Source organism: Podarcis muralis, chromosome 10, assembly GCF_964188315.1.
Source record: "Podarcis muralis chromosome 10, rPodMur119.hap1.1, whole genome shotgun sequence".
Lineage (NCBI taxonomy): Eukaryota > Metazoa > Chordata > Lepidosauria > Squamata > Lacertidae > Podarcis > Podarcis muralis.
The window spans coordinates 55,478,092-55,505,429 of NC_135664.1; the positions used below are offsets into that span (position 1 = coordinate 55,478,092).

Sequence of the window (27,338 nt, forward strand, 5' to 3'; positions counted from 1 at the left end):
CAAGCTCCTGCCGTCGGGACGGAGATACAGGACGATGAAGACAAGAAAGAGCCGTCTTAAGAACAGCTTCTTCTCCAGAGTGATCTCGGCCCTGAATGGGAAGCCTGGACTTTGAAAGTCATCTAATCTTCCTTGTTGTATTATACTGTATTGTTTTAATTAGTGTTTTTATAGTTGTTTTGATTTTGTGTGGAGTGCCCTACCTGGGTGGATGGAGCAGCCAAGTAATTTCGTTGTCCCCGAGAGGGGGCAATGACAATAAAGATATTATTATTATTATTATTATTATTATTATTATTATTATTATTATTATACTTGGAATAAAGCAGGTTCGTTCCTTGTTAGCGCAAGATGAATTTAAACAAGACAATTTTATTCAAATGAATAAATGTACATATATTGAAATCTTCATTTAACACACACACAAATTAATCAAAATAAGCCTCATGACAACCAGCTGTTTGTTTTTCCGCTACGGGCAATAAGTTAATATTTTCCTAGTGTGAAGGAAAGGTATTATTATCTGTCAAGTGCATTTTGCAGTTCTGTCTGGTGTCTTTGATACGCAGAATGACGCCTGTATCTCAAGCTTCGCTGGATGGGATTATTGGCGCTTATGTGTGCATATAATGAGTAGAGCCTCTCCCGATTCTATTAAAGCTCGGTAGCAGCTCCAGGTGCCCAAGGCAGGGCAGTACTCTGCAAGTTGCATGCTGCCTCTCTGTTATTTATATTATCTAATCACATTTTTGGCATGCTAAATGCCTTTTGGTGATGATTTCTAGGGTTTAAATGCAGCATCTGAGGATGTTACTTGCTGGTATTTTCAAAAGGTATTTCCAATACACCAGTCCTTCTTCTCACTTCCCTACCCTCTGAAGCCCTTTCCCCCTACAGCCCAAGGCTTTTCTGTTTGTCCAGGGCAATGGGATACTGAGTTAAATGGACCCTAAATGGCCTCGGTCCAGTATACCTGAAGGAGCGTCTCCACCCCCATCGTTCAGCCCGGACACTGAGATCCAGCGCCGAGGGCCTTCTGGCGGTTCCCTCATTGCGAGAAGTAAGGTTACAGGGAACCAGGCAGAGGGCCTTCTCGGTAGTGGCACCTGCCCTGTGGAACGCCCTCCCACCAGATGTCAAAGCAATAAACAACTATTTTACTTTTAAAAGTCATCTGAAGGCAGCCCTCTTTAGGGAAGTTTTTAATGTTTGATGCTGTACTGTTTTTAATATTTAGTTGGAAGCCGCCCAGAGTGGCTGGGGAAACCCAGCCAGATGGGCGGGGTATAAATAATAAATTATTATTATTATTATAACGATGCAGTCTGACTCCGTATAAGGCAGTTTCCTATGTTCCTGAAATGCAATGTGAGGTGACTGAAAAGCCTTACTACTCAATTAAGTGGCTCTGACATCGCAGTGCTGGGAGGCACCTCAGAGAGCACCACTGGCCAGAATAGACCTGGTCCCTCCAATCTGGTGCGCAGTCTCCCTTTTGGATCACAATTCTTGTCAACTCCAGCCAGTATTCTGCTGTGCTGGCTGAGCCTGGCCTGAGGTGGAGTCTAAAGCTGCTGAAGAGCATCAGGTTGGAAAACATTGAGATGGAGGGTACCACTTACTAGGCCATGTAAGATAGTTCTCTGAATGGCCTTTACAATGTCATACCTGCCAACATTTCTCTGATGAAAATAGGGACATCCTTTTCCATAATAATATTTTTACTATTTATACCCCACACATCTTATTGGGTTACCCCAGCCACTCTGGGCAGCTTCCAACATATATAAAAACATAATAAAACATTAAACATTTTTAAAAAAAACTTCCCTACACAGATGGCTCAGGGGTCGGATAACTCCATACCCTCCAACATTCCTCCAATGAAAATAGGGACATTCTGGGATCAAATCAGAAACCGGGATGGCTTCTCTAAATCAGGGATTTCCCTGGTGGGTCTGCACTCCTCCTCCCCCCCTCTGTGTATAGATAGATAGCTGTAATGCTTGTAGTCTCTTTAGGTCTAATGATGCTATCTTGCTGTGAAAATGGCTACGGTTGTCATGGCAACCAGCCCTCTCTCTCAAATATGGATGGGTCTTATGGTGGTATTAGATTGGGGAGCTTCTGGCTTTCAAACAGCATTTCCTGCATAAATGGTAGGGCACTTGGTTGCATGGGAAAACACTGGTTTATGGACAGAAAATACAAATGTAATAGGCATTGAGGTTAGGCAGTGTGGTATAGTGAGTAGTGTCGGACTGGGAAGGTCAGAATTCAGATTTCTGCACAGGCATAATGCTGACTGGGTGACTTTGAATCCCCACTCAGACGTGAAGCTTGTCGGGTGCCCTTGGGCGGGTCACCATCTCTCAGCCTAGCCTATATTGCAAGGTTGTTGTGAAGAAAACATGGAGAAGGGGAGAGCCAAATATGCCACCTCATATTTGGTGGAAAGGTGGGCCATAAAAAGCAAATATCAAGGCAAAGTGCTGCTCAAGTAAGTGTTTATTTATATCAGTTTCACAAAGAGACAATGGCACAGGATTTCAGTTAATTTAAATTGATGCTATCCATGGAGGATTTGACCAAATGGTCCTGTTTTGTTTTTTTAAGGAAGATGAGGCAGTATTAGAAATGTCGATGCCTACAATGTAAGTAGGGAAGCATCCTTCATTAAAGGATTTGCATTTCTTACTCCATCCAGAGTTCTTTCTACTTAGCTCCAGATAGCGAGTGATTGCATGTCCTCTTCATTGTATCCTTTGGAAAGAAAAGCACAGGTGTAAAAAAGAAAAGATAGGAAGGATTATTGCTACTGAAACAACAACAACAACAACAACAGCAGCAACAACAGCAACAACAACAGAAGCACTATCCTTTCCCCCCATTTAGCAGATTGAGAAAAAATATCAGGGAATAGTCATGTGCTTTCTGAAAATCTATTTTCTTACCTCGGCTATTTGTTAACTCAATCATTCCATTGCAAGAGGAGGGAAACATGTACATGGCTAGTCAAGATGGTGTTCTCCAGATGTTGGTGAACTACAGCTCCTATCCTTCCTGGCCATCAGGGACCATCATGGCTGGATGGCTGCATAGGAGCCAGTTGAAGTTAAATCCTTCGAAAACTGAGGTCCTTTGGCTGGGTCGAGACAATATGCGATTGGGGGACCAACTCCCATCCCTTGCAATTAGTGCCAGCGCCTTCCGTCAAGAGTTTGGATGTAATCTTCGATGCCTCCTTTTCTATGGAGGCACAGGTTACAGCTATAACAAAGGCTGTATTTTTCCATCTCCACCAAGCTAAGCAGTTGGTCCCTTACCTCTCTCGCCCCGACCTCGCCACTCTGATCCATGTGACGGTCACCTCCAGGCTTGATTATTGTAACTCACTCTATGTGGGGCTGCCCTTGAAACTGACCCAGAAACTCCAACGGGTGCAGAATGCTGCAATGAGACTCCTTACGGGGTCCTAGTCACGGGATCACATTCACCCAGTGCTATACCAGCTGCGCTGGCTCCCGGTGGAGTACAGGGTCAGGTTTAAGGTGTTGGTTTTAACCTTTAAAGCCCTATACAGCCTAGGACCCTCGTACCTATGGGACCGCCTCTCCTGGTATGTCCCACGTAGGACCTTATGGTCTGCAAATAACAACATCCTAAAGATTCTGAGCCCCAGGGAGATTAGACTGGCCTTGACCAGAGCCAGGGCCTTTTCGGCCGTGGCCCCGGCTTGGTGGAATGCTCTCTCACAAGAGACCAGGGCCCTGAGAGATTTGATATCCTTCCGCAGAGCCTGCAAGACGGAGCTGTTCCACCAGGCTTTTGGTCAGGGTTCAGTCTGACTCATTTTCTCTTTGTATAAGAACAAGCATGAAGGAGGTTTCCCAGCCCACTCTCAGGTCCTTATAATATCAGTGGAAACAGGTGGTCCTGGCAAGTATTAACTGCTTTCAATTTTAACCTGAGGATTGTAGATTGATTGCTTGTTTTTATGCATATTGCATTATTTATATAATGTTAGCCGCTCTGAGCCCGGCTCCAGCCAGGCAAGGCGGGGTACAAATAAAAAATTATTATTATTATTATTATTATTATTATTATTATTATTATTATTATTATGCTAGCTGGGGCTGATGGGAGCTGGTTTCCAACAACATATGGAAGAGGCACAATGTGTCTGATTCTATGCTTCACAACCTCTATGTATGCAGAAATGAGCCAGAATTCTGCCCTGGACATCAGTACTGCAGGTTGATAGATTATTTTAAACGTCTTAATGGGCAAACCTCTTGTCAGTCTTCTGAGTGCCGAGCTGAGAAACTACAGTTTTCAAAGGGCAGATGTTTGGGGGCCAATAAGAGGGTGCATTTGCACCCAGCTTCGATACTGGACTGAACTGTGCAAGATGAGCAAAAGGGACTGTAGTCTGCTAAACGCGTTCAATACCTGGGCAATAGACACTCTTTCCTTTTTTGAAATAGGTAGTACTAATGCCCCGGGGAGATATTTTAATGAGATTAATGCTGTTGGCTAATTGCATTTTATGCCTCTTAGAGACTCAGGCACAGCTCTGTATGCAAAGCAGTTCCCTTGAGGGTTGCTATATGGGATTTCCTACATGCCCAGAGTGTTAGGAGAGGGTTGATCAAAACAAGGCTTAGGGCAGAGAATCAAGCTCTGCCCTTATTGAATCAACAGTGGATCCTCTGAGTAAACAGTTGAGCTCTGAGTAATTTGTCAATGAAAATCGCCAGAAAAATGTTGGAGGGTATGGAATAGGATGTTCCTATTTTTTGTCAGAGAAATGTTGAAGGGCATGTAAAGTTAAGGAATGTAGCAAGACCGTTAAAATGGGAGTTGTTGCCTGTGATGTTCAGTTTTTGTTCTCAATGACTGGCTAGTTCAGGGGTCAGCAAACTTTTTCAGCAGGGGCCCTCAGACCTTGTGGGGGGCTGGACTATATTTTTTGGGGAGAAATAAACAAAATCCTCTGCCCCACAAATAACCCAGAGATGCATTTTAAATAAAAGGATACATTCTACTCATGTTAAAATACGCTGATTCCTGGACTGTCCGCGGGCCGGATTGAGAAGGCGACTGGGCTGGATCCAGTCCCCGGGCCTTAGTTTGCCTACTCATGGGCTAGTTTTTCTTTTATTGGTTTCTCAGTTGTATGAATGTAGAATGTCAGATCTCTCTCACACTGTAATTCTTTTTTTTTTATTATTAAATATTTTATTAAGGGTTTTCTTGTTTTACAGTGTAAGTGTAATGCCTCGTATTTTTTTCCCCATGCAACATTTTTGCAAATCCGTTTCATTTGTTGAGGCATTAGGGGGAGAAGAAAAAAAAAAAGAAAGAAAGAAAGAAAAAAAGAAAGGGGGGTGGAGGGAGGGGAGATGGATGGGGGTGGGGTCGGGTAGCGGTGTTTCTATTATGCTTAATGTATGTAGAGTTTGGTGTCAGCGTTGCTTGTGTTGTTCACTTGTGTTCCTTTGGTGGTGAGAGAGGTTGGGGTTGGCCTAGGGTGTGATTGTTTGCTTGTGACTGGCTGTGGTGATCTTTGTTTTCGTGTGTGAGTGGGGTGGGTGGGTGTTTTGGATCAGGTTAGCCATATTCTCACACTGTAATTCTGTGCAAAGACAAAGGGGAACAGATGACGGTGGAATTTGCTGAGTCTGCTTTTCACAGCAGACCAATATGATGCATCTCCATTTGCAACTTCCAGCAGCTACTTTAAGAGGTGTATTGCCTCTGACACTGGGGGTAGAACATGGCAAGTATTCAACTAAACTTTACTCAGAGCAGATCCACTAAAACCACAGAATCCTGAGGATCATCTAGCTCAACCCCCTGCAATGCAGGAGTCTCAACTAAAGGGTTTGGACTGGGTGTTCATCAGTATGCAGATGACACCCAGCTCTACCTCTCCTTTAAATCAGAACCAGTGAAGGCGGTGAAGGTCCTGTGTGAGTGCCTGGAGGCGGTTGGAGGTTGGATGGCGGCTAACAGATTGAGGTTGAATCCTGACAAGACAGAAGTACTGTTTTTGGGGGACAGGGAGCGGGTTGGTGTGGGGGATTCCCTGGTCTTGAATGGGGTAACTGTGCCCCTGAAGGACCAGGTGCGCAGCCTGGGAGTCATTTTGGACTCACAGCTGTCCATGGAGGCGCAGGTTAACTCTGTGTCCAGGGCAGCTGTCTACCAGCTCCACCTGGTACGTAGGCTGAGACCCTACCTGCCCGCAAACTGTCTTGCCAGAGTGGTGCATGCTCTAGTTATCTCATGCTTGGACTACTGCAACGCGCTCTACGTGGGGCTACCTTTGAAGGTGACCTGGAAACTGCAATTAATCCAGAATGCGGCAGCTAGACTGGTGACTGGGAGTGGCCGCCGGGACCACATAACACCGGTTCTAACAGATCTGCATTGGCTCCCAGTATGTTTCTGAGCACAATTCAAAGTGTTGGTGCTGACCTTTAAAGCCCTAAACGGCCTTGGTCCTGTATACCTGAAGGAGCGTCTCCATCCCCATCATTCAGCCCGGACACTGAGATCCAGCGCCGAGGGCCTTCTGGTGGTTCCCTCATTGCGAGAAGTGAGTCTACAGGGAACCAGACAGAGGGCCTTCTCGGTAGTGGCCCCCACCCTGTGGAACACCCTCCTATCAGATGTCAAAGAGATAAATAATTACCTGACATTCAGAAGACATCTTAAGGCAGCCCTGTTCAGGGAAGTTTTTAATATGTAACGCTGTACTGTTTTTAACACTGATTGGGAGCCGCCCAGAGTGGCTGGGGAAGCTCAGCCAGATGGGCGGGGTATAAATAATAAATTATTATTATTATTATTATTATTATTATTATTATTATTATTATTGTTATTATTATTATTATTATTATTATTATTATCCATGACAGCTCCCAGTTGCTCTGTCCGAGCTTCTGCCCACCCAGCAGTTTGAAAGCAACAACTCATCCATCATGGAGGTGATATTGGCCCAGTTCAGATGAAATTATCTTTGTACAACAGATCACATTCACCCCCCCCCAACTAAAAATGAGTACAGTGTCTGCGTGCTCTCTCTTTTTTTCTTCTCTTCTCTTGCACCTTAATTCAGTGCTTCTGGGGTTTCTTAAACCAGAAAGATGTAGTGGGTTCAAATGTAAGTAGAGTGCAAGGTAGGACTGCAAACCATGGTTTGATCGTGGGTTGTAAGTAGAGCTTAAACCATTGTATCTTGATCCAGATGGAAGCAAAACTGGTATTCACCATGTTGTCCTCTCTCCTTCCTCAAGTTCAACTGCTTCATGTGCTGAAGTCCTCAAGGACCACATCTGACCTCCAGAGCAGCCACCAGTATATTTATATCCTGGCTTTCTCGAGGCTTTTTTTTTTTTTGGTTCACATTCACTATTAATAACTGTATAAAAATAGAAGTCTATAAATTAGTCAACAACAGAAGTCATGTAAGGAAAAAAGGCTTCTAAAGTTCAGGTCTGAGGATTCTTCATGAAAGTATCCCATAAAATTGGTGATCCAAAGTCCTTCTCTTTGTTTCTCCTTCCCCATCCCAGATGACACCTTTCGTGGCACAGGATCATAGAGCAAGCTTCCCCCGTGGTTCCTTTAAAAAGGATCTATGAGTGATCTCCCATAAGAACTCCCTCAAGTAGGCTAGATCCAGGCCATTCATCATTAGAACAGAGGTCGAGACACAAGAGGAAGCAACATATCAGGAACATGCTGTTGTGAGCTAGGGCAGGGGTAGTGAACATGGTGCACTCCAGATTTTGGTGGACATCAAATCCTATTAGCCCCATCTAACATGGCCAATGGTCAGGGATGATGGGAACTGTAGTCTGATGATATAGCATTAGCTACCCTTAGGCTAGGGCAAGCAGAGTGCTCTTGGACATTTGGCAATCACCAGATTACTCCAGAAGTTATTCTGATACACACACACACACACACACACACACACCCAAGCTCTGAAACAGGGAACTTGGGGGTAGCAGAATTTTCACCCTCCAATGTTTCTTTCAAGAAGGTGTCAGCATGAGGGTAACACTGGCAAATTCAAAATAATAATAATAATAATAATAATAATAATAATAATAATAATAATAAAATAAATTTATTTATATCCCTCCCTCCCCAGCCAAAGCCGGGCTCAGAGAGGCTAACAATAGTAAAAATAGCAGAGTTTACATAAAGTCACAGTCAATTAATTGAAATACATTCTAAAATCATTTCAGAATCAAATTTCTTACTTCTTTTATTCCCTCCTGCAACGCTGCTGAGCCCATCCCCAATTCTGTATCCTGAAAAGCAATGGATTTGAAGGAGCCTTTTTGTTTTGTTATGTTGAGGCTGTCATGCAACCCATATCTCAGCCGGAAGTCTTAAAGTACAAATTGATTTAGAAATGTTTCCATAACAGTCCCGCATTGTTTACCTCCTGATTCAGAACCATAAATCCTTACCTGGCAGATTTACGTAAGTTGTTTCTGGAGAAACATAGCCAGGCGTGCTGTTGGAAAGTACATCATCACTAGATCACATTTCAGGAGGTCTCAGCCAATGTTGGGGTATTGTTACAAGAAGTTCACCCACTTCTAATCCTGACCTGAAATTGTATCTGAGGTGTGACATAAGGACCACCTGTAGCCATTCGTCAGGCATGTTTACCTTAGCTGGCCATGGTTCATTGATAGCTTATTGTTGGAGGCTGGGTAGACATTTGGATGCCCGTGAAATCCAGTTCAGGATTTGATTTTGGATGAGCTGTGGCAAATAACGCAGCCACAGTAATTCGTTTAACAATGATTCTGGGAATGATATTGGCTGCAGAATTTACCTTGCTAATTATTCACTTTTATTATTTATCATTTTCCTTCTGTTATTCAGTCCCCTAGGGCTGCTAATTAATAAAATTGAATGCAACTCACTTTAGAACAGGGAGTGGGGAACCTGTCTGGATACTACGGTACTTCCATCAGTCACAGCCAACAAGGCCAACAGCCAGGAATTATGGGGGCTGGAATCGAGTAATTGATTTTTCTTAAAGGCTTACTGCAATCAATATATAGTAATCGTTTCACCCAATTAAGGGTCATTTTTAGTCATCTAATTAAATTAGTTTTAGTTGTTTGATTAACTCTGCATCTACTTTTAAAGAACTAAAACAATAGTTCTGAATATTTTTAGATGACATATGTACATGGGAAATGCCTCTTCTAAGATAGTGCAGGCACCTGCAATTTCTGTAAGTATGTAAGTTGCTTCATTAATCAGGCATGACCTGTTAGTCAGTTTAAAAGTTTTGTAGTCAATTACTCTAAAATTGATCAAGGGTTACAGCCCTAATATAGTCATTATTGTCACAGAGGGAGGAAATGCACATTCAAACTCTCCCTAATGGCAATAGGTGGAGGGTTTCCATCCTGGTATGTTATTTAACTATGGTTTGTACAAACCATAGTTCCCTGTATTTGGATGAAAAGGGGAAAATACTTGCGCCAAACCATAACCAGAAATTTTACATCTGCTTCCATCATGAGAGGAAGAGGAGAAGGGAGAGCAAGTAGGAAGCCCACCAATGAAATGATCCAAAGGATTCTCATAATGACCAGCTATAGTTTATTGTTTCATCCAAAGTGGGCTGGTGTGCTTTGTTGTTGTTTAGTCGTTTAGTCGTGTCTGACTCTTTGTGACCCCATGGACCAGAGCACGCCAGGCACTTCTGTCTTCCACTGCCTCCCGCAGTTTGGTCAAACTCATGCTGGTAGCTTCGCGAACACTATCCAACCATCTCGTCCTCTGCCGTCCCCTTCTCCTTGTGCTCTCCATCTTTCCCAACATCAGGTTCTTTTCCAGGGAGTCTTCTCTTCTCATGAGGTGGCCAAAGTATTGGAGTCTCAGCTTCAGGATCTGTCCTTCCAGTGAGCACTCAGGGCTGATTTCCTTAAGAATGGATACGTTTGATCTTCTTGCAGTCCATGGGACTCTCAAGAGTCTCCTCCAGCACCATAATTCAAAAGCATCAATTCTTCGGCGATCAGCCTTCTTTATGGTCCAGCTCTCACTTCCATACATCACTACTGGGAAAACCATAGCTTTTACTATGTGGACCTTTGTTGGCAAGGTGATGTCTCTACTGGGCTGGTGTGCTAGAACATTGCTAATAAAGCAGACATTTCTCGGACATACTGTAGTACAGAAAGCCAGCTGGATGATAATGAGGTGGCAAAGAAATATATTTGGAAATGTGTTATTTAACGAGTGCCTCTTTCTCTCAATCTGGCTTTTTGTGCATGCCCTGGAACTCCTGACCTTTAGTGCTACCTAGTTTGAGAGATTTATACAATTTCATAGAATTGTCGGATTGGAAGAGATCCCAAGGACCACCTAGTCCAAGACCCTGCAAGGCAGCAATCACAGCTAAAGAAGCCCTGACAGATGGCCATTTGTAAATAGCTATTGTATTACTGGAATGCTATTGTGAAAGAAAACCTGTTTGCTTTTCTTTGGGGGGTGGGGAGGCACTGTTAGAATGCTTAGGCCTTATGACATACAGTTGGAATGGGGTTCTGTTTGTCAATCACAAGTTCTGCTGCATTGCTTTCTGTTGCCAAGACAGAAGTACTGCTTATTAGCCTTTTTGTTTGCTTGTTTGTCAGAGTGGCAGCTAACGTTTTAATCTAGACCAAGGGTAGCCAACCTAATGCTCTCCAGAAATAATGATGTTGGTTTTTTTGATAATAATTTTTATAAGTTTTCAATTACAATAATCCAATAATAGCCTCATTATATCCATGCCAAATTATAATACAATTCCTAATGCCAACTATTCAAATAATGGTGGACTACAATTCCCATCTCAGACCCTATTTTCCAGGGACATCCCTGATATAGAGAAGCCGTCCCCGTTTCTGATTTGATCCTGGAATGTCCCACTTTTCCTTAAGGGTAAGGAAAGGGGGACCCCCGACCATTAGGTCCAGTCATTGCCGACTCTGGGGTTGTGGCACTCATCTCGCTTTACAGGCTGAGGGAGCCGGTGTACAGCTTCCGGGTCATGTGGCCAGCATGACTAAGCCGCTTCTGGCAAACCAGAGCAGCGTACAGAAACGCTGTTTAACTTCCCTCCGGAGCGGTACCTATTTATTTACTTGCACTTTGACGTGCTTTCAAACTGCTAGGTTGGCAGGAGCAGAGACCAAGCAACGGGGGCTCACCCCGTCGCAGGGATTCAAACCACCGACCTTCTGATCGGCAAGCCCTAGGCTCTGTGGTTTAACCCACAGCACCACCTGCTTTTCCTTAGGATGTCCTTATTTTCATTGGAGAAATGTTGGATGGTATGGAGTTATCCAAACTTCCAAGCTGTCTGAAGGCAATCCTTTATAGGGAAGGGTCCCCCCCTTAATGTTTAATGTTTTATTATGCTTTTATATATGTTGGAAGCTGCCCAGTGTGGCTGGGGCAACCCAGTAAGATGTTTGGGGTGTAAATAGTAACATTATCATTATGGAATGGGACACCCCTGTTTTCATGGGAGAAATATTGAAGGACATGCCATCGGTTCTAGCCAGCATGAGCAATGATCAGGCATGAGGGGACTTGTAGTCCAGCAAACCTGTCTTCAGGGCACTGTGTTCGTCACCCCTGTTTTAAAGAAATGGAACTGAGAGGGAGTCAAATGTCCCCATTAAGAGGCATTAGGTATGTTTGACCTTGGTTGTTCAAAACAAGAAAGCAAAGAAGAGAAGGATTGGGCTTTTGCACAGCAAGCGGATGAAATCTGCTTCCGTTGGCACCATGAAAGAAAAGGGAGAGTTTATTTATTTGTAGATATATTTATATACAGGCAGTGACCATTTTGTAAGGGGGTTCTGTTCTGGGCCCCTACACGCATTGACAGGGCATGCATAAGCCCACTCCACCCTATTCAGCTCCTGCCCCACCCCTTTCTGCCCCCATTCCCACTCTTCTGGGTCCCAAAGGACCTGGGCGTCAGTGGCCAAGCGTCAATTGGACATGCCTAAAATGGCTACCACCTGTATCACCTTTCGTGCCCCATAAGTTAGATATAAGGTGTAGGGTGTGGTAAGACCTTTTAAAGCAGGGTTTGGAAACCTCAGATTTGGGAGTCAAATGTAGCCTCCCAGGCCTTGCCACCTGGCCCACAGGGGTCAGCCTAGGTTACACTCCTGTCACACCCCTCACTGGCCTGATTCTGCACACTCCTTTTTACCTGGCTGGAGAGTGTCCTTTAACTGTTTTGCTTGCTTGGAAGGAGGAGTGCTGTGTGGGCTCTGAAAGGCTGCTCATGAGGCAATGTAACCTTTGGACTGAAAATCGTTCCCAGACCTTGTTTTAAAATATTTGCCATGGTGGTGGTGGGGGTGCCTTTTAGACTTCCGCTTCAGGCAGCAAACTTTCCTGGGCCAGTACTGAGGAGAGAAATATGTTGGGTGGGTATCCTCTCCCCCTGCTTGTTTAGAATGGTCCAATGAACACAGGAAGAATCAGTTTGGATAAGTGCAAAAATTAACTGTAAATTAACTGTTCATGTAACTATTTGCTGGTCCATTCTGGGCGTGCGCATAGTGTTCTGCGCAAGAAGGAAACCCCCTTCCATGCATGGGGCACATGAAGGGTCAGGGAATTTCTGCTATTACTTCTGCCTCTCTCTGCACACTCCTCATGTGTTAGTGGCACATTTCAGGGCCAATTCATAATGTATAAATTGGCTCTGTCTGCCCTCTCTTGGCAAGTGCAATCTCAGAGCTTGCTTGCGTCTTGATTTCCCAGTTACTTGCAACCAAAAAGATAATTCAAAACCATCCATTGTAATGGGAAGGCAATGTTGTTATTAGACAGTGAAGGACCCGTCTTACGCAGCTGGACTTAAAGAATTGTTTCAACAGTGGAGAGAAGGGCATTTTGTACTGTGTGCATCAAGTACGCATTAATTCTGCTTGGGCACAGTGGGAGGGATTCAGCACAGGGCTAAGGAGATAACTGCATCAGTGCAAGGCTTTCTGCTTTCCTGATGGAACAAGCTCTCCCCTCCCCTGTTCTGAAGGTTCTCCTGACTGAGCCCATTTGGGGTGCAGGTAGAGGATGGTGGGGTGGGGTGGGATGGGGGAAGCCTTGGTTGCACTAGTAGAAGTCCTTGCATGGGCTTCCACTAGCAGTACAAGACTGTCAACAACATATTCTAGATCAGAATAGCCAGCATGTTGCCTTCCAGATGTTGTTGGACTACAGCTCCCATCATCCTGGACCATCGGCTGTGTTGGCTGGGGCTTGGAAAGGAGTTGGAGTCCAACAGCATCATCAGAGTTTCATGTTGGCAACGCCTGAGTTAGAAGTACAGAAAGAGAAGAAGAAACAGGCGACAGGCATTTCCATCATTGCAATACATAAATAGAACAGGATGGGTGCAGGGATACAGAGATCCTTGGCATGAGTAATGTGAACATGCTGAATGTCCACAAGAGAGGTTAGAGGTTGAGGCTGCAGTTACTGGCCTTGGGATTGTTTGGCTTTCCATCCTAGCTATGTTGGAAGTGCCTTTGGGTGACGCTCCACCCAACGGCATTTGTAGCATTTTCAGGAAGTCACATTTATCTCTTTTAAGCCAAGAGAAGTAGAAAATGTTTCAGGTTCATATTGTGGGTGAGCTGGAACATCAGCCTAGCTAAAGCCTATTGCAGAAAATAGAGAAGATGTGTCTCTGTGTATCTTTATATTTAAATACACACATTGTGTTATAAGTGTTCATTGTATATTGCTATATTGTTTGTTCATAGTTATTGTAACTATTTTTAGTTTCTTGCTCTTGGCTGAAATGTTTTTCTTTTAATTGAATGTTTTACTTTACTGAATGGTAGTTATGAAATGAATCATTATTCCATTTCCCTGAAACACTGCTATTGTGTCTGTAGAGAATGTGCACTGGCATTGGACATATCAAAGATCCCAGAGCAAATCAGGCCAATTTGGATTGATCTGAGATTTTCCTAGAGTGGATGGAAGCAGGTCCAGATCACAGATCCATTAGTACACTAGCAGCTCTCCACCCCCCACCCAACCACCATTCACAGATATTGAATGTATGGAAAGGGTTGAGCAGTGCAATCCTGTGCAGCCTATCCAGAAGGAAAGACATCCCCCCATCGTTCTACCTGGACACTGAGGTCCAGCGCTGAGGGCCTTCTGGTGGTTCCCTCACTGTGAGAAGCCAAGTTACAGGGAACCAGGCAGAGGGCCTTCTCGGTAGTGGCACCTGCCCTGTGGAACGTCCTCCCATCAGATGTCAAAGAGAACAACTACCAGACTTTTAGAAGACACCTGAAGGCAGCCCAGTTTAGGGAAGCTTTTAATGTATTACTGTATTTTAATATTTTGTTGGAAGCCGCCCAGAGTGGCTGGGGAAGCCCAGCCAGATGGGCGGGGTATTAAAAAAATATTATTATTATTATTATTATTATTATTATTATTACACAGAATCCATGGAAGAGTCATTACCTACACTGTTTGTGGAACAATGAATTATTCAACTGTACATTCCTTGGTTTCCTATGTATAGATTAATAAGGGTAAAATGAAATAATCTGGAATTATAGCTTCAGTTATATAGCTTCCTTCTTTTTTCTTCTTGCAGGAAAGCAATTTCCAGATCCGGCCTTCAGCATTTGGCTCCTGTTCAAAACCTCAACATTGCCATCACCAACGGCCCAGTGAAGGAGCTCAGAATGGCACTAGAATGGAGTGTAGGTGTTTCTTTTTTGTTCTGGATATTTAGTACTGTTATGTCCTTGGCGCAAATAATAGCTTGGTTGACATTTCTAGTAGACAGAGTTCAAATAACTGTAGGTTGGTGTTTGAATGATTGAAGACTGCCAAGAGCGTTGCATGGCAGGAAACCTCTAGAATGTCTTCTTTATGTAGACAGGGTATAATAGCTGAGTTAGTCTCCTTTCTTTCCTGATACCTTTGCATTTGGGAGCCAGGTAGGGGCAGCTTTTGTCCAGTCACAGCTACTTTAAGATCCCAGATACCTAATTTTTTTTCTATTGGCAATCACTTCTCCATCAAGGAAGACCCTCACAAAAGACTTAAAACGAACCAACATTAATCTTCTGTGGGCAAAGGGTGTGTCCCTGTAACATTCCCTTTGAATTTTCACACATTACATATTGCACAGGTGTCTCATTTTAAGCAGGACACCTTGGACTGACAAATGCACAGGACCAAAAGATGGGCGTTTTTACATCCTGCCCTGTGGTGCGAGTCAGCTGGCTCACACCAGGGTGCAGGGCCAAAAAACAGAAGCAGACCTAGATTGCTCCCACACGTTGCCACTCTTCTTCCTCGTTCCGTCACAACACTTCTGGAAGCTGGCTTCTGGAATTACGCTGGTGTTGGTGTCGGTTGGGCTGGACGCACTGGCTTCAACTCAGGATGTGCCAGGCTCCCCCAAGGCTGCAGTGGCTTCTCCTGAGGCCATGATAGTGTTGGCCAAGGCGGCAGTGGCAGAGGTGATGGGTTGGTGGGAAATGGCAGCTGGCAAGTGGTCAGGAGGGGGGACGGTGAGGGAGGGAGTAGACAGATGGCAGTGAGTGGGTGCTTGAGGGATGGGTGAGTGGGTGGGCAGTAGCGGAGGTGGGCGCGAGTGAGCAGGCGAACGACAGGAGTGGTGGGATGGTGTAGGGTGTGCACGCCAATTTGCTCTCCCAAAACATTGGAGGGCATTTGACCGGCTTAAAGTTAGGTCATTCTTTTACTCTGTTCAGATCAAAGCAGGAAAGACATGAAAAAGTAGTACTTCATAATAAATTACAGGACAGATACAGGATATGGATTGGGTCTAACATAGTGTGTACAGTCATACCTCGGGTTACAGACACTTCAGGTTGCATTTTTTTCAGGTTACGGACCGCTGAAACCCGGAAGTACCGGAACGGGTTACTTCCGGGTTTCAGCAGTCGCGCATGTGCAGAAGAGCTAAATTGCGCTTTGCGCATACGCAGAAGCGCTGAACCTCAACCCGTGTGTCCGCAGACGTGCCACTGTGGCTTGTGGACACTGCAGATTGCGAACGTGCATCCCACACGGATCACGTTTGCAACCCGAGCGTCCACTGTACACCGTTTTCCAAACCAGCAGTGAGAGTGAACTGAATACAGAATAAATGGGAGTGCACACATTGCCTTTGTCTAATTGTGTAGATCTGCTTTCCTAAACGTCAGTAATTGCTGTGACCTCATTCATTAACTAAAATGAGAGTGAGAGCATCCGTGTGATGTAATTGTTACAGTGTGTTGAACTAAGACCTGGAATACCAGTGTTTAAATCTTCACTCCACCATGAAGCTCCCTGGGTGCCCTTGGGCACATTGCCATCTCTCAACCTGACCTACCTCACAGCATTGCTCTTAGCATAAAATGGGGAATGGGGAGGTGTTCCAGACTGAACTTCTGGGAGGGAAGGTGAGATAAATATAAATTTTAAAAGTCTGGAACAGTCTGGCTTATCCCAAAATGAATGAAGAGAACCTTGCTCACAGGCTCAGCTTCATAATCTTGGGTTCTACAAGGACTAGAGGCTGTTTTTAAAGAAGAAAGCTATATATCTGGGGAATATAGCTTATTCAGATAGGGGGCAACTGTAACATCCCTCCTGGATGTCAATTGGTGGAAGTAGTAAAGATAAACTTGCCTCTCTCTGCTGTCTTTCTTTGCCATTCAGGTGAATATTACAATGGATATTCTGACTGAGAGGTCACTCTTGGCTGATCACAGGGATCATGACAGGACATAAGGAAATATGGCAGTTTCTAAGTTTAAGCATTGGCTGAAAAAAATAGCACAATTTAAATTGTACCTTCAGTGGCCTAGGAAGCTATATTTGACTGCGGAGGACCAACATAATAGGCTCTTGACGAAGCACCCTTTTACGTTTCCCCTCTTGGGAATGGTGGTGTAATTTACAAGGGCAATTGAGAATCCAGTACTCTCACCTTTTCAAGGACGTCTGCATGAAGAGAAACGAGATGTCTTCCCAACTGGATTGTAGAAATAGGCCATGCTTACCTTTAGAAAAAAATCTAGCTAGGGATGTAATGAAGAAACGATGTGCACTGGAATAAGGAAAGGCAGATAGACTCTTTTCAAAGTAAATATTGTTTTAAATCTTCTCTTTAAAATATAGATTTGATGGCCTGGTTGCTATACGTTTTTCTGATCAACCCCCCTATATATAGTTTAAATAATGTTGTTTTGGAAAAAGCTACTTCACAGAGCAAGTAAAAGGATTTGCTGAAATGGAGTAAGAATTTGTCCTTTTCCTCACTAGTCTGCCCCATTTCTTTAATGAGCTACTTTTATAGTAAGATAAATTCCTCTTTCAGCACACTGAAACTATCAGTATATTGAAAATGGTTTAGAAAGACACAAAGCTGCGCAGTTAATTGAAAGTAATCTGCTGTTGGACACCATCTGGTTGGAAAGCAACAATATTGTTCGTGCCTTTTTTTTTTTTTGCAGTGCAGAAGCCAAACTATTAGGCGTGATCAATGCATTTTGTGTCATGTTGCAGTTCTGGATTCTCTTTGTTTAAAGCAGAACATCATAATTTTTTTGTTTGAAATTAAGCTGGTATTATGGCAGGAAGGAAGCTGGAATCCCCTTTAAGCTGCATTATTATTATTATTCTGGGTTATGATTGTTTGAAAATAAATATCCTCAGCTTAATATTAGTTAGTTATAGATCACTTTCCCCCCAATCTTGGAACCTACCTGGGAACATGTAATTCCAAGGTGGTCACCCATCCTGCCATTGACCCAGGTGGCTTTGTGGTGGCTTCATGTGCCTTCAGACCATACCCTGGGACCAAGGTTCCAAAGAAAGCTCAGGTGACCATGGGATGTTCTTCAGAGACACAGTGTAGGCACCTTCTCCCTCACCAGCCAAAAAGAATCCAGAAGCCACCATGTATAGATCATCCTTCTCTAGCCTGATGCCCTCCAGATGTTTGGGACTAAAAATCCAAACGTTCTAGCAAGGATGGTCCAAAATGTCTGGAGGGCACCAAGGTGGGAAGGCCAGTCTATAGATGCACACAAAAATCTTGAAGCACAGACTTGCTGGAGGCGCCACCTGTCAGATGTGAAGAACGAAAGCCTTAACTGCTTCTGACCATTAGCAATTCCCATAGCACATTTCAAAAATGTACCATGTAATGCCTTTGGCAAATAATGTCTACCCATGAATTCAACCCTACATTCAGATTTTATACATGGTTTTGGCATTTCATGCTTTCTGATCTGCCTTTTGGGTCTGCAAAGATGGGAAAGCTTGAACAAAAATGTCTCTTTTCTCTTGAGTTTTATTATAAATAGTGGGTTTTGTGGTCCTAGGTAAAGGTAAAGGTACCCCTGCCTGTACAGGCCAGTCTTGACAGACTCTAGGGTTGTGCGCTCATCTCACTCTAGAGGCTGGGAGCCAGCGCTGTCCGCAGACACTTCCGGGTCACATGGCCAGCGTAACGAAGCTGCTCTGGCGAATCAGCACCAGAGCAGCACACGGAAACGCCGTTTACCTTCCCGCCAGTAAGCGGTCCCTATTTATCTACTTGCACCTGGGGGTGCTTTCGAACTGCTAGGTTGGCAGGCGCTGGGACCGAGCGACGGGAGCGCACCCCGCCACAGGGATTCGAACCGCCAACCTTTCGATCGACAAGTCCTAGGCGCTGAGGCTTTACCCAGAGCGCCACCCGCGTCCCATTTTGTGGTCCTAAAAGCAAGTAATGGATAGTTATCAGATAAAAACTAGTAGACATATTTGATACATTCCTTATGACTAGCACAATTGGTTGGTGTCTTCCTTCTGTTTGAGCAGGACAGGCAATGATGCTCTCTGGGCCTTATGGGATGCAGAGTGGGACAAATAGAAAGTGAGCCCATGAATGCTGAAATGATTGATGTGTATATATATATTATAACTAGTGCTGTGCTGAAAAATCTCCCCTCCTCCTCCTCTTCTTCTATCATTTTCCATCAATTGATGAGGAAAGCAATTGCATTCAAACATAATCAAAGTGAATCAAATGTTGGGTGAAATTCTCATAGATAGGTGCAGGATTTTTGTCACAATTACCTTACTTACCTTTGATGTGCTTAAGGGGTGTTTGTGTATCTTCATTCATTCATTCAACACACCATCTCACCCAAAGGCTCTGCAGCCTTCACAGGTGTCTATGCTTCAATTAAAGCCTGGAGGAAGACATCATGATGCATCATGGCTGCAAAGTGCAGAAGAAATATTTACTGGAAAGAAAAAAGCACATGTTGCCCCTGGCCACCTGGCAACATGAAGTAAACTTAACCTCACACACAGAACAATCCTAAAGATACTCTGTGGTGCCCTGAGAATGAAGTGGGAAAATGAAATTCTGTTTAGTGGGGAAGAAAACCTTTGAGAAATTAAAATATGCAATATGAATGTGTCAAAGGATGTTGGGCAGAGGGAACTATCTGTTGATAGTTCTAAAGTTATGCTTCATAAAGAGAAGGGGGGGGGATATGTTAAATAAAAGAACACTGGGCTTTTTCTACACTGGTAAAGTCCAGACATGAACCTTGTGCATGGAACTTAGTTTTCACCCTTGTGGATGGAATATGGCTTTCAATGTGCCTTGAATGTTTTATATTTTTGTAAATAAAAAAAGTGTGCTTTTTGGTTGTCACTGCAGCTTTTTTTGCATTTTGAAAAGCAGATTGAAAAATGTAATAAATGATCAAGCAAATATCAAAAAATCCCCAAACTGCACCAGACTTACAGCTGATCTTGATAAAGTAAGGGAGAATCCTGTATTTTAATATGCTTTTCAATGTTATCCAGAAGTAAGAACCATTGAGTCCAAGAGGGCTTACTTCCAGGTAAGCACACATAGGTTTGCTTTGTAAAACCCTGTATCAGGGAGAATCTGGTCTATAATTTGAAGGCAGCTCCTTAAATGTTTACCTTGGGTCTTCTTGCTATTAAACATTACTGATAATGACTATACAGAAGGTTGGTTTTCCCCATCCCTCTGAGTAGCTAACTGAATGAATGAAAAAGCATTTTCATTTTCTCAGGAAAATGCAGTGAATGGCGAACATCTCTGGCTAGAGACAAACGTTTCTGGGGACCTGTGCTACCTGGGGGAGGAGAGCTGCCAGGTCAAGTTCTCTGTAAGTATTCCTTTTTCTCCCATAATTTCTACCCCAGTGTTCATATGGCCCTAGGTGTGTGAACAGACTCAGGGGTGGATGGGGACATCCATTTAAGTATTCAGTGAATGTGTATAATTGGGGGACAGGGCAAAGCCTGCTGTATTGACACTGCTCCCTTCTGTATGTGTTTACTGAATGCACAGAGGGATAACGGCATAATTGTTTTATGTATGATCTGCATGATCCCTGCGCATACAGTAGAAACTGTTTGTATAACACCACCTCCTTCAACATGATGCTTTGGATTACAAGCCTGGGAAGCAGCACCCAGCTGTGCGGGAATCACTCTTGCTGGCTGAAAGGGGCTGCCTTGACAAGGCATCCTCTCCAAGGAACATGCTGGTGAATCAGCAGCCAGTAAGACGGAACCCCAGATATGCCAGCTGATTGGCAGGTGGGTGCGGTTTTGTGAGTGGGGATGCCAGAACAGTGCAAACACACCAGCAGGAATGCCAGATTGGCTCTGCTGGTGTATTTGCACTGCACTGACCTCCCCACCACTTTGCCTCTTCCCTTCTCACTCCTATTAAGCAACAGAGACCAACCTGTTGGATAGCTAGTGTAGCTGCTCCGTCCCGTTTCCCAAGCTACTCCTGCCTGTATACTCTCTTTGAGCAAGCTGCTTTCTAACCACCAATTGAAACCTTTTACTATTCGTTCCAAACATCTTGGCAATTCAGTGTTTACGAGTGCTTTTATTTATAACCCGCATGTTTCTTTCCTAACTACTGAGCAAGTCGCCTTTGGAAGCGAATAGACAGGGTAGAAGTTTTATTATTTTGACAACAAAGCACATTGTCCAATTGCATACTGTCAACTAGGAGCAGAAAATCTTGAATGCATGACAAGAAGAAAAGTGGGAGGGAGCGTGGAAGAGCAAGAAAAACGTTCACACCATATTATCTTCTCCTATATTGATGAGCATATGGGTACTATATATATTTCAGAAATCAGCTCTCAGAAGAAAATGTGCTGCTTGTAAGATTGTCGTCCACAATGCATGCATGGAGCAGTTAGATAAGGTAAGATGGTGCCACCTGCTGGGATATTTGTGCCAGGGAACAAGCTTAGGCAAAGGTCCCTGTTATTTACTTGCATAATATTACTATATATGACATTTCGACCTGTAAGGCTAATGCCAGGTCTTTTCACCATAGCAATAATTCTCCATCCATCATAAACTACCCCTACTCCTGCAGAAAGAAAAGAAAAGAAAATGGGAAGAATCTTTTAGTAGTGATGAATTCTAGAAGAGCAGCCATGCCGGTTTGCAGGGGAAAGCAATGTCTCCAGGAACCTGCAGCATTTGTTACCTGAAAGTTTTTGTTGTTCAGGAATGCACTGAATGCAATGTGATGAATTAGGCTCCTGCTTATGGAAGCTTGTTCCACAAATTAAATGGCTGGCCTTTCTGCTGCCCAAAGGGCTATCTGATATTATTTTACGTCTGCAAGATTTTGTGTTACCCAGAAATCCTCACTGGGTAGAATCGGGATGGACAGATCATGCAAGAGTCAGATTTTCTTTTTGGTGGTTTTTCTTTTTGGTCACGTGTGCTTCCTTTTCTGAGTCCAGGAGGAAGCGGATTGGTATCCATGTAGGAAAGCCATTTCATAAAGAATCCTATGAATCCAAAGGGGTGTATCTGCATTACTTTCTTGCACCAGGAGCAAAGAGACCCCTGGCATTTCAAACACAATCAGCATAAAGACCCACCAGTATGAAAATATACTTGTAATTTACAACCCCTGCAATAAACATTAATAATACTAGAACTATGGAACAACCGGTTTTAGTTTCAGTGCTATTTTTCATTGTCATATTTGTCCTTTTCAGGAGTACATTACAAGTATATTTTCATTTTTCAAGGTCTGTTTGCTGTTTTTGTTTGATACGCAGGGACCCTTATTGTATATTCATTCTGCTGCACCTTAACACATTTACTGTAGCAGAAGCTTTTGTCGTCTGGAGATGACTTTGGCCACATTCACACCATTCATCTAAAACAACAGAGTTCTCTGGGAAAAGGGATTGGTTTGTTAAACTACTCTGTAAATTGTAGCTCTGGGAGTAGGGTAGCCATATTTTAAAGAGCAAAAAAGAGGACACATTTGCCAACTTCTGCTTTTAACTATGGATCGCTATGACGACTATCGTTTTAAATACCTCTGCTACATGTAGGCTATAGAAGCTGTGATATATTGCTAGTAGCAATGTTCTTAACTTTCAACAAAATAATAATAATAATAATAATAATAATAATAATAATAATAATACATATTGCTCGCTCACTTGCCACATGAAAGTATTTGGGCTCATGTTCACATCTTTGTGAACATAAGTGTGCACAGAACAATTACCGTAAACTGTTTAACATGTACATATGGACTCTCCTTAAGGGCAGGGGAATGTTAACTCTTGCCCTCCCAGACTTCTTCTCCAAGAAGCAGAGTCAGTGTCATTTTAGTTCAGCCACAAGAGAAGGGATTTTTACAGTATGAAGCTAATTTAAGATGCTGCTCTGTTGTGACTCTCTGCTGCTAACTACCTTAGCCAGGTGCCTTAGATCTGAGTTTAATGCACTATTTTGTTTTCTTGGGTTACTGTAAACAAAAAACCAAACCAAAAAACCCAGGCATTTTGCCAAATTAAAAAGAACTGCCCAGACAGAAATTTTAATCCTGAAAAAGAGGACATGTCCTGGAAAAAGAGGACACATGCCAACCCTATATGGGAGAGAAGTAAGAGTCTCCTGACAACTCCTAGCCCCCTTAACAGACTACAACTCCCAGAATTCTTTGGGGGAAGCCATGACTGTTTAAAGTGGTATGGCACTGCTTTAAATGTATAATGTGAATGTGGCCCTAATCTGATGCATAAATCAAAATTGGCGGATATGTGTGTAACATCAATATACACATGACTTCTTTTTTCTGTTACTGTGCAGAGCAGGGGAAGCATTAGAGGGTAGCAGAACAGCAGGTTCTGAAATGAAATGCTGGTTGAATTTTCTTGCTGACCTTTACAGGGAATTATAATCATTTCTTCCTACAAGTTCAGTACTGATGACATCTAGCGGAGAGCCACATGCCTCCAGACACAAAAGATTCTGAAATAGCCAGGTTAGTTAGTTTATAAAGGAAAGAAACCCCAAGGTCAATCCAGCATATAAATCTGCCTCAAACTTTATCTTGTGGCAGCGGCTAATCCATTGCCTGGCCCAGTGCCCAGCATCTAGGCTGAATTTTAAACAATATGATTACAATTTAGATAGCTTTCCTATCTTGGCAAGATCTATAGAAGGGTCAAAAGCTTAATGGTAGCATTTGAGGCGGCTTAACGGCTTGGAGTGGGGCGTGCTGACATGCATTCTCCAGGCCATATGTAGGTCAAGAGTACTTGTATTTTTTGCTTGGTCACAGAATCTCAACTTTCATTTTAAGAAACAAACAAGCAAGCAAAAGTGACTCTCTAGGCTTCAGGGTTTCAGAAACAGGGTTAGACCCAGACTTCGCTCCCATGGGGTGGGCAGTCACACAGGATGAACAACTGAAGGTAGAGAGACTGTGTCCTTCCAGATGTCATAGAGTCATAGAATTATAGAGTTGGAAGGGACCTTGAGGATCATCTAGTCCAACCCCTGCAATGTCATTGGACTCCAACTCCCATCAACCCCAGCCAGCATGACCAATGGTGAGAGATGATGGGAGCTGTACAACAACTCTGATTTGCAATATCTAGTTCTTGCTTTGGTGTCATACAGGATGTACAACATACTCATATCATAATAGAGGCTCCCATCAGAAACTAGAATTTTCCTCTATACTATAAGCTTCGGAAGAATGTGTATTTCTGATGATTTCCAGCAGTATGCTCAATATGCCACTGTAAGAGACACAAGTATCTCAGAAGCCTGAGTTTTATGTTTGTTTTCCAGGCATTTTGCTGACATGAGTGTTTGAATTCTGACACTATATATGCACATCTGTCACTGTCAAGAGGGGATGAATGTTGTTCACGAAATGATTTATGAATTGTTAAATGCCTCAGCATAAAAACTTAGCTAGCAAACTAACAATAGCCTCATTATATGCATTTAGTCCTGTCTTATGACGTGCAGAAGTGCTGTTTTTATTGTCCATAATGCAAAGCATGACATGTTTAAGAGTTTTTTTTTCCGGGGGGAAGCATGAACTGTAATGATGAGCATTTAAAGAGAAGGGGGCAAGAATCAGAGGTAGAGCATCTGCTTTGTATCCAGAAAGTCCCAGGTTCAGTCCCCAGCATCTCCAGGTAGGGCTGGGAAAGACCCCAGCCTGAAATTCTGGAGCAGTGGAGTGTATGAGGTGTTAGGGGAGGAGAAGTACCTCTGGTAGGGAATACGTCACCCTCCTTCTGGGATAGTTTGTTCACCATTGGTCCCTACCCTGCACTCAGCTCTCACCTGTGGCTCCTAGAAGCTGTAAGCATGTGACAGCAGCCAAACCATGGACAATGGCTTCATCTGGCTGGCTCAACCAGGTGAGAGTAGCTGACGGGTCTCCAACTGTTGGTGACTTAGGGACTTCCTTTGCATGTGAAGACAGGCTCTGGTAGAGTGGAGAAGACCAATAGTGGGCCCAGTAGCCAGGAAGGTGGTTTCTGTACATGCCGTAGAGGGAAGTGAGGGACCAATGGGGCTGACCAGTGTGGGGAAGGTAGCCCATCTTGGAGAAGGAAGGCTCTGATCCTAAACTTCTGCTTCCTTGTGAGATATCTTCGGCAGAAGAAATGGCAAAGGAGTGAACCCCACAGAAATCCAGAGTAGAATCCCTAAGACGATGGGATGGCATCTTGTATGCCTCCTTCCTGCAACTCCTGCAGCCAAGCTGGTGCCAAACGTATTGCTCTGCGCACACACGACTGCACATCCTTGCTAGATTTTTGCAGCTGCTGGGCAGGTGGTCCAGTGGATTCCTCCAGCAATCCTGCTGGATTGGCTAAGGCACCTTGTGGCTTGCAAGTAAATGGGGCAGCTGTTTCGTGGTGGCACTGAGCCCCTGCTCCAAGGACCAGGTCCAGAACAAGCATATCACCTGTACTCCCGTCAGTCAGCTGCCCAGTCCTAGAGATTCATTGCCATCCAACGTGGACCAATACTGAGTTTGTACTATACTGAGCCTGGAACTATAGGAACATAGGAAATGGCCTAGGAAGGCAGACCACCGGTCCACCTAGCTCAGTACTGTCTACAATATCTGGAAGAGGTTCTAAAGGGTTTCAGGCAGCCCTACTGGAAGATGTCGCTAGGGATCAAAGCTAGGACTTTCTGCATTCAAAGTGGATGCTCTACAACTAAGTTACAGCCCTTTACCACCTCTTTGGGGTGCTTGGGAGGGGTGTCCTGTTTCATCATGGGGATAGGCCTGCCATTATTAATCTTGTCTGCTTACTTCCCACCTGGCAGATTAACTTTCGTTGCAAGCCAACTTTCCGAGAAGGCGGCTCTAGATCTCCCAGAGAGGTGAGTGGTTTGTGAACATTACCTATGAGTCTCTTTGCAGGATTGTGGCCCATAAGCAACTGCTTTGTTCTTGTGGGCGGGGGGAGGGATCTTTTCAGATCCAGTGGAGCTCTGGAAACTGCTTCTCTGCTTCTCAGTTTCTCCTGGTGCTCAGCTTGCCAGGCTGCAAACCAGAGAGTGTTGTTAATAATAATAATAATAATAATAATAATAATAATAATAATAATAATTTATTTATTTATACACCGCCCTCCCCAGCCAAGACTGGGCTCAGGGCGGCTAACACCAGATATAAAACAATTGATTGAAATACAACTTAAAAAACAAGATTAAAATGCAGCCTCATTTCAGCAGAAACTCAAAAACTTTTTTGGGGATGAAAACGTCAAGTCTTCACCAAGGCTAACTATCCAGACCGGTCCTACACGGGCCAGAAAAAAGCCAGGGAAGTCCCCAAGTAGGAGTTCCATCACAGAAGGAAAAAGGAAAAAAGAAAGAGAGGGAGGGGATCAAGTTAATTCCAAGTCAAAAGCCAGGCTGAACAACTTTGTCTTACAGGCCCTGCGGAAAGAAATCAGATCCTGCAGGGCCCTGGTCTCATATGCCTTTAAATCCTAAAAACAGCAGACAAGCGCTGCCTTTCGCCTCCCTGGTTCTGCTGTGCATCCTCTCCTTCATCTCTTGTGACATGCAGGACTTTAGGAATGCCACGTAGGAGGTGGAGATATTTGGTGGGGTTGAAGAAAGGAGACGGGGGAAGCACAGCAGAAGAATGAATGCAAAATGTCAAAGGCGCACTTGACATGGTTCAAATGGGCTTCTTCAGCCCCCCCCCCCCGAACCACTTTAAAAAGCAGTTTTGCTTGATGTCTGGGAGAAGTCTTAGACCTTGATTTGATTTCGATTTATTATATTTCTCTGCCACTTTTCATTCGAGTGAACCCCAAAGTAGCTTACGAAGAACAAATAATAATGATATAATAAAACATAATAGAGCATCACAAATACAGCGCAAATCATACAGAATAATTAACAAATCATCAGTGAAACAGATACGATGTGTAAAACACTGTTAACAAAGCAACAACAACTGAATAATAAGCCAAACAGTGGCTTTAAAGCAGAAGTCATTATATGATTAACAAATCAATGCAGCATTTATAATCTATAAAACAAAATAAACAACATGAAGACAATAGCAACCTAAAAATAAACTAAGCACTGTTAAACTAATACTCAAACACTCTCCACATCTCCTTGACTCGTAATTTTCATTGTATTTGGCTCATTAAAATACACACACACATAATGCCTGTGGCAGCAACTCCCTCTTTGAAGGTTCCTCAGGTTGCAGGTGGGGCAACACAGGTGAGAAACCAACCACGCCCTGGTGGCAAACAGTTTCTCCTTCCCCTCACAGTTCTACCTCTGGAAACAGCTCCCTTATGAAGGCTTCTAGGGCTGGAGGATAAAGCAAGGCAGGTGGAAAAAGCCATAGCCTGCTGGCCAACACAGCATCTCTCCCCCCTCATCAGATA

General features: G+C 43.7%; 1 protein-coding gene across 6 annotated transcripts in view; it reads left to right on the plus strand.

Moving 5' to 3' along the window:
- Positions 1–27,338, plus strand: part of DGKI (diacylglycerol kinase iota) — a 259,648-nt gene that overhangs the window by 103,902 nt on the left and 128,408 nt on the right. For all 6 annotated transcript variants that reach the window (XM_028746780.2, XM_077935076.1, XM_028746783.2 and 3 more), the window contains exons 2-5: positions 14,684–14,792; positions 20,160–20,255; positions 21,245–21,319; positions 25,744–25,800. In XM_028746780.2, the coding sequence (XP_028602613.2) occupies positions 14,684–14,792; positions 20,160–20,255; positions 21,245–21,319; positions 25,744–25,800 (337 nt within the window). The remainder of the gene's footprint in view (positions 1–14,683; positions 14,793–20,159; positions 20,256–21,244; positions 21,320–25,743; positions 25,801–27,338) is intronic.